Here is a 7,994-nt window from a genome sequence, read left to right on the forward strand (position 1 = left end):
TCTAATTTTAAAAAAAAATAAAAAATTGTTAGGGGATTTCGCGAACCGGCCGGTTCATCCGGGTCGGGACCGGGCCGGGTCGACCGGGACCAACGGGTGAACCAGACCGGTACCGGTCCCCTAATCCCTAAAGCCCCATCCCGCGAGATTCTGGCGGGACCGGGTCCGGCGAGCCGATTCTCGGACCGGTCGCAGGCCGACCCAGTCCCCCTGCCAGTCCTATGCAATATTACTAAACTGATCAGAACTGAGTAATAGAAGAAGTACAAAAAATATTTACTTCTTACCGGTGGTTGAGGAGCAAACATAGTAGCTAATTCTTCAGGAATCCCTCCTTCCTTAGATATCATGTAATTCTTCAACACACTGAAGGTTTCTTCAAGTTTGGACTCCAAACGCGCAACCTTTTGATGCAAATATGTAGAAGTTGCAGATGATTCATCATAGCTAGATGAAGAAATGCTCAGCTCGCTACAGCTCGCTAAGTCGTCGCTTTGTATTCAAGAATGTGTTTGATGGAGCTGCTCCCATACCCATACATCTTACCCTCCCAGAGTGTTCTGCTCCTAATATCTTACCAACAATATCTTCTGGGGAAACTTCAGACTCATTAGTGTTACAATTGAGTCATATGTGACTCAATTTGTTCCTACGATCATATCAATATCAATAGTAAGTATAAAATAGTAATAGATGCAGAATATTATACAATAACAATGAATTAATATTAAAAAATGCATCAATGCCATACTTACCCCTATAGTCCGAGCCTCAGCATTCACAAATGATCCATTCTTTCTCTTATGAGTTTCAATAAACATTTTTCCGCGACTAGGAGCTTTACCAGTTTCCAGAAACTAAGAAAGAAATGTATTATAAATGTAATCCAAAACCAGTTTAGTTAAAGATAAGTCAGAACTATTAAGTTAATGCGCATACCATCTCATAACGTCTTCTCGAGTTAGCCTTTGAACCACTAGTGTGTGGCATTTTTTGCTTCCTCTGAATTTCCTTATTTCTACAAAGCTCCTATCAACAAAAAAAGCGACAACTCAAAATGTTCATCTTTATATAAGTATGATGAAACAAAACTTATTAATATAATCTGAATCTTACAATTGTTGATGGTTTCTGACGGTAAGCAACAAAACTAGCCCATTGATCTTTATTTATACCAGATGGCACATTACTAATGATCTCATTTTTGTTTCCTGCAGGGTCAAAATATTCATTCCACAATCTCTGCCTATGTGTAGCCGTCTTTATTGAAATGCTACTATTGCAATATTTGTATGCAATGGACTCAGAAACCCGGAAAAGAAATCGAGGCTTCAAATAAAAAATAGAAGTTAGTTTTCTCATGTATTCTAAAATCTTTCAAAAAGTGTATATATATATATAACACTTGTACCTTCAATATAAATAAACAATATTGAAGGTAAGAACACTTGTACCTTCAATATTGTTTCAAAGCAGTCTTCCATGTACTTCTTAGGCATGCCTGATTGCCCTGACCACCTCTCAAAACTAATTGGGAACAAATTACAATCAATTGCCAATGATCCACAATATCCAGCGAGCAGTCCCTGTGCATCACCATATGCGGAGTTGTATGCGTCAAAGTCCACAATGATGCGCTCTCCAACAGTTAGATTATTAACCTCATTAACCTTGACATTAATCTGCTTGATAGCGTTTTCTGAATCTTTAACAAGAAAATTAGTTACTTAACCAAAAAAGAAAAAAAAAGATACTCATAAGTTGAACTAAAAATGACATAAGAAATATATACCTTTAGCCTTTACTCTCCAATATCGTGCAGATGGATGTGGGTGCAGAGATGCTGCACTTGAATTAGAAGGCAGAATTGGAGCTTGTTCTTGCTGCAGGGCAATTGGAGCTTGTTCTTGCTGCGGGAGAATTGGAGTTTGTTCTTGTTGTCGGACTCCATCAGCTTGTGAGGGATTTGTTGAAGCAACTTGGAGGTCTTGTGCCACTGGAGTAGTTGATGATGAAGCATGTCCACTAGCTGACTTTAGTGGATTCTTAAAACGTTTAATCTTTGGCATGGCTGCATATTCATAAAAAACAGAGAGGTGAATCAAATATGAACAAGTTCTGAGATGACACGGTAAAATCATGTAATTGACAAAGGGAATCTGTTTAATACCACTCAAATACACAGGAAATCAAAAAATTACGCGATGTCACAATATCAATAAAGCTTGGCAGTGAAGGAAAATCCCAATATAAAGCAAAAAACGTGTGCCCAACAATCATATTGATGAAAACAAAATGTAAAACTTAGAAGAAATTTAGTAGAAGTAAAATAAAACTGACCTAATGCTATCATCTGATTCCATCTCTCCAAAATGGATTATAGGGGAATTTATAGCTCTCGGAAAGGGAAGTTTTGTCACCAAGAAAAGTGGAGAACAGGGGAAAGTGGGAAGATTGAGGGGAAGGTGGGAAGATGGAGGGAAAGGTTCAGAAAATGGCGTTGGTGGAAATATGGAGGGAATAACCTAGGAGTTACTAGGTTAAAAGCGAGGGAAACAAAAAAGCACTACGTAAATTTTGTTTTAACTTTTCCCTCTCTTAAATTTTTATCATCACTATTTTTTATTTAAATAGAAGCACATTTAATAATAGAAAAAAATTGTTTGGTAAGACATACTTAAGCAAAATTCATTTATCTACTAAAGAAGTAATAAAGAAATTAAAGTAAAGACAAAACAAATCCAAAATAATGACAACTTAATATATAGGAAAATTTATCAAAATATACAAATTCATCTAAAATTCAGAACAACTAATATTCATAGACTTGATAAATGTAGGAAAATTATAATTATCAAATTATTTATTTGAACAAAATGGCTTCTGCGTGTTAATATGAATGTTTCTTTAAGTAAATAACCAATTTTTGAACACGTTCTAATATCATTTCATATAAACTATGATCTACCTTGTTATTTTTTATATTGTTAACACACGATGGTGGAGCTGTTTCCGTGTGACCTATAGGTCACGAGTTCGAGCCGTGGAAGCAACCACTAATGCTTGCTTGCATTAATTTTGTGTTAGATTAAGTATGGTCTTCACAATTCTGGAGAGCTCTTCCACAACTTTCAGAGATTTTACAGGATGAACAAATATACAGAAGTAAATGTCAAAGTCGATCAAAACGAGAGTGACTTACGGTGATGAAATATGAGTGGTTCAGAGTGAAATACTGTCCCAATACCATGTCCAACAAAACGATCAACAACACCATAACCAAATTTTTCAGCATGTTCACTGAAACCAAAGTCAAAAAAGTGCGATGTCCAAGAAAGAGTGTCAACTAAAAATAAGGTACATACACAAAAAATGACATTAATTGTTTGCCAACAATATTTAAGAAAATCACAGTAAATTATTCAAAGTTTCATCAGAAGCAGCGAATTTCACTACCGACATTTTTTAGTGGTAACTAAAAGTTTTTGTATATGTTAGACAGAAACAGTTTGATAGTATAAGAACTTCAAAATAGATAGACTGTTGAAGCTTCAAAATATCCATATCACCAAATAATAATCACGAATTCACGATAATATCATATTCAGAAAATTAACTGATCCCTCTTTCCTATCTTTCTATAAAGAGCACCATCTCTGCAAACAGCAATTCCATAGTGCAAGGACTCTTATCATTCAGATGAGGAATAGTAAAATATCACAACAAATTAATCCAGAAAATGACACTCTTATCGTTCATATGACATACCAAGAATGATCCCATGAGCACATTTGAAGTAGGAGCTTGTCAATGTCCTGAACTTCTCCTGTCCAGCTGAAGAAGATATTTTTAAGAAAAGTTACAACTTGGCCTAGGAAACTTCGAAAAATACAGTAGCAAAGAAACCATGCTGAAAATAATGCGAAAAACAAACAGTAGCAACAACAAATAATATGATAACTAAAGCAAAAAAATCAGCAGGGTATTAATAACTAATCTGTTACAAAATACACTTATTTCCTAGATGTTGAAAAGTTTTTAGTCAATAACAGCTCCCTATATCATGCCCAGACTAATGCTTACAAAGTTGTACATCAGGTGTTATTCCTACTTGATAGATTTCATGAAGTGCTGGAGACAAATACTTGGCTACTGTAACAAATAGAGTCGATCCATCGTTCAACTGTGTAACACTCTGCATCAAACAAAATTGGATATTGTAAAAGATGAGATTTATAAGCAAAACAGGGAGGGAAAATTTTATCGAGCAAACGTAGTGCAACACAAGAATGCAAGTTTAAGGAAAAGGAACTCGCTTTTGACTAAGTTCACTTTCCATCTAGGAGGTTAATATAATAATAATTTTACTGCAATGAGACATGTTATGGAAGCGTCAAATCCATCAGAAAGTTAAACAGACTAGTGGGTAACTTTTTATATATAGACTGAGAAGGGTTAGCATCTGTCCAAAGTTCAAGCCAACCTGTATATTTCCTTTCCCAAAAGTCTTATGCCCGACAAGGATTGCACGACCATTATCATGGAGTGCCCCGGCCAGAATGTCACTAGCACTAGCACTTGCCTCATTCACCTGTTAGGAGGGAATCAAAGAGCAGAAAAAAGTGATAACTTTATAGATTCTGAGTAGGAACTTTCAGATTAGCTGGAGAAAACATTCAGGAGTGAGCTCCTCGATCTAATCAGGCTCCTGAATGCTCCTTCTAATCTCTTCTCAATGTTGTCAAGTTGAGCCTCAAAAGTCACACAACACACAACAGTAACATTACCAAGATAACACAACACACAACAGTAACATTACCAACATCACACAGCAGATATACAAGAACACCAGCTGGAAACAAAAAGTAAAAAGTAAAGAAACAAACACACATCAAGACATAACACACTGCCGAAAAACAAACACGAAATAATTTGACTTCTAAAGCATTTTGCAGCAACCATAATAACTACAAAATTTAACATAATACTAAGTAACTCTTAAATTTAAACAATTTTATCAAGTCACCATAAATCCTAGAAAACCCAAATCTACCACACAATACCAGCACAAATAACTAAACCACGAAAAATATAACAAAGTTAACCTAATTCTACCACAAAATACAAAAAAAATGGTAGGTTAGTGCAGTTCATTTCAAAATTTTCATCCTTGAGAAGTACAACAAAATTAACCTAATTCTATCTCTATGCAACTATACAAATAGCAAACAAATGAACTTACCTAGTTGATACAATCAGAAATTTGTATAAAGTTTCAGATCTGTGCATATTGAGATGAGAGAATCCAAAAAAAAAAAAAAAGAGCAGTGACACTTTTTTAACCTTAAAATGGTTATTTCAATTCCGAATCTGAAAAGCTAGCTGAAATTTACATAATTAAAGTGGTAGCGAGCTGGCGGCGAATTGGCGGTGTGGCGATCGATGAGAGAATGGTGGTGTAGCGATCATGGAGAAGTGAGGAGTGTGAGTTCTGAGAAATGTTGGACTGAAGTTTCCAAAGTTAAAATATTTTTGAATTATTTTTTGGCAGTATATATTTTTGAATTTATTTTGGTAGTATATATTTTTGAATTAAAACAGCTTATGTTTTTTAAATAACTCTGTCCTTAATATTTTTATTTAATAAAAGAGGTACAAATAGCTTTTAGAATGAGAAATAAGTATAAGTCATAATTTATAATTTTGAATTTTTTATGAAAAATTTTATTTTCACATGACAGGTGTTTAAACTCCCACTATTTATTTAATTTTTTTTCTTTTCAGATGGCGGGGTTCTAAATCCTCGCTATTTACTTTTATTTTCTGTCAGCTCTTAAAACCCTGTATTTAATGTAATTTGTGAGGGTTGCAACTAACCTTTGCTTTGAAACCCCCAAATTTTAGGTGTTTTTTTGTAGTATATAAATGTATATATGTGCCCACGTGAACATCATAGATATTGCATTATTCATTATAAATAATAATTGGTTCACGTGGGCACATATATATCTTTAAAATACACTATTTAATAGTGCAGGGAGGTAAAAGACCCTCCATAAAGTTTGGTATCGTAACAACAATTTCGGCCAAAATCGGAGTATTTTTCAGACCATTTTCCCTATTTATCATTAATTTTATATATAATCATGTAGTTCCATTTCAGTTTTATCAAACTTAAAATTTATTTATACTTTACATATCTTAATGTTTATCAAAAAATGATTTTTTTCGAATATTTTATTACTGTAATGCTTAACTACTCTTTTATTTGAATTATATAATTTTATTGTGTCTATATATTAATAAATTATATATATTCAAATATTTAAAAACAAACAATCTTAATCATTTAGTGTTTAGATCTACAGAATCATTCAGATGTGCATTTAGATTCAAACATCTTAATTAATCTTAATGTATACAAATGAGGCTAAAGTGTTAAAATTATTATGAATGCTTATTGATTTCATAAAAAGTGCAAAATAGGATCTAAATTTGTGACTACATGATTGTTGATTGCTTAGGGTCGAATTTGTTAAAATATTATTTCATACAGTGATAATATTATATAAAATATACGTTTTATGTCGATTTGAAATCGTCGTAATATAAATTACATAAGTCATTATCAAGTGCACAAAAATTATGATTGTTAATTATAAACCATCGTTATATGTGAAATAAATCGCCAAGATTGTTCTGTTCTTTTGTAGTGCAAAAGCCCCCACAAAAATATCGTCACAACAAGAATAATTTTGATGAGGTTGAAACACATGCTACAAATTGAATTTATAGTGGGGGTCTTTTACAATCTCCACACTTAAACCGCCATAAAAAGAATTATTTTGCGAAGGTTGGCACAAACACCACAAATAGAATTTATAGAGGAGGTCTTTTGCAACCTCCACACTAAAACCGCCATAAAATGATTTATTTTGCAGAGGTTAGCACAAACGCCATAAATTGAATGTGGAGTGGGGGTTTGTTATGACCCCTATAAATTAACCACCACAATTTAGCAGTTTTTTTGTAGTGAGTTGCAACATGCTTGCAATCAAGAAAGTTGTATTTTTTCAAAATTTTCTCAACATAATGTGACTAGTCAAGGAAAATTCCCTCACATGTTCTTGTTAGTTTTATTCCAGTAATAAAATTTGCCTCACCAAGATCTTTCATATCAAAATGGCTTCTAAGAACATTTTTAGCTTCATTAATAACATTCATGTTAGAGCCAAAGAACAATAAATCATCAACATATAGGCAAATAATCACATGTGAGTTATTCGAAGACTTATGGTATATGCACTTATCACACTCATTTGTTTTAAAACCATTTTCAATCATGCTGGAATCAAACTTTTCATGTCATTGCTTGGTGCCTGTTTCAGGCCATATAGGGATTTAGTAAGTTTACACACTTTGCTTTCTTGGCCTGCTTTAACAAAAGACTCGGGTTGTTCCATATAAATTTTCTCATTTATGTCTCCATTTAAAAAAGCAGTTTTTACATCCATTTGATGAATTTGCAAGTCAAAAATTGCAGCCATAGCAATTAAAAGTCTTATGGATGTATTCTTGTTATCGGTAAAAAAGTATCAAAAAATTTAGACCTTCTAGTTGTTTAAAACCTTTTGCAACTAGTCTAGCCTTGTGTTTATCAATAGATCCATTCTATTTCAACTTTTTTCACAAGACCCATTTGCAACCAATTGTTTTACAACCCGGTGGTAAATCAACTAACTTCCAAGTTTTATTAGAAATCAGTGATTCCATTTCATCATTTACAGCCTCTTTCCAAAATATAGAATCATGTGAAGATAATGCTTCTTTCAAAGTGAGAGGGTCATCTCCAACCTTAAACACATAAAAACCAGGACCAAAATGTTTTTCTACTCTAGTTCTTTTACTTCTTCTTAACTCAAAATCATCAACTTCTTTATTTTTCAAAGTAGAAGTTGAAGAACTAGGTAGTGACAAAATAATTTGTTCAATCC

The 7,994-nt window shown here is 33.4% G+C and overlaps 1 protein-coding gene across 4 annotated transcripts; it reads right to left on the reverse strand.

The window, feature by feature from the left end:
- Nucleotides 1-480: 480 nt before the first annotated feature.
- Nucleotides 481-5,529, reverse strand: LOC102586266 (uncharacterized). Of its 4 annotated transcripts, XM_015308725.1 has the most exons (11): nucleotides 5,344-5,529; nucleotides 4,484-4,591; nucleotides 4,084-4,195; nucleotides 3,769-3,834; nucleotides 3,203-3,346; nucleotides 1,793-2,071; nucleotides 1,455-1,705; nucleotides 1,117-1,329; nucleotides 940-1,029; nucleotides 756-857; nucleotides 481-649 (listed from the first exon to the last, which is right to left on the reverse strand). In XM_015308725.1, exons 6-11 carry the CDS (start codon nucleotides 2,067-2,069, stop codon nucleotides 617-619), a joined length of 966 nt encoding a protein of 321 aa, XP_015164211.1. In that variant the 5' UTR covers nucleotides 2,070-2,071; nucleotides 3,203-3,346; nucleotides 3,769-3,834; nucleotides 4,084-4,195; nucleotides 4,484-4,591; nucleotides 5,344-5,529; the 3' UTR covers nucleotides 481-616. The 4 variants fall into 4 exon arrangements, with proteins under 4 accessions (XP_015164211.1, XP_015164212.1, XP_015164210.1 ...); XM_015308726.1 differs by having other exon boundaries at nucleotides 4,112-4,195; nucleotides 4,484-5,529; XM_015308724.1 differs by having other exon boundaries at nucleotides 4,484-5,529.
- Nucleotides 5,530-7,994: the final 2,465 nt, after the last annotated feature.

The sequence above is a fragment of the Solanum tuberosum genome, unplaced genomic scaffold (assembly GCF_000226075.1).
Source record: "Solanum tuberosum cultivar DM 1-3 516 R44 unplaced genomic scaffold, SolTub_3.0 scf00091, whole genome shotgun sequence".
Lineage (NCBI taxonomy): Eukaryota > Viridiplantae > Streptophyta > Magnoliopsida > Solanales > Solanaceae > Solanum > Solanum tuberosum.

Excerpts from the sequence above, each read along its gene's own strand:
- LOC102586266 (XM_015308723.1), bottom strand. Across the intron at positions 1,030-1,116 it reads GTCAGAAACCATCAACAATT|GAGCTTTGTAGAAATAAGGA; the intron begins GTAAGATTCAGA and ends TTTTGTTGATAG. Across the intron at positions 858-939 it reads CGAGAAGACGTTATGAGATG|TTTCTGGAAACTGGTAAAGC; the intron begins GTATGCGCATTA and ends TTTCTTTCTTAG.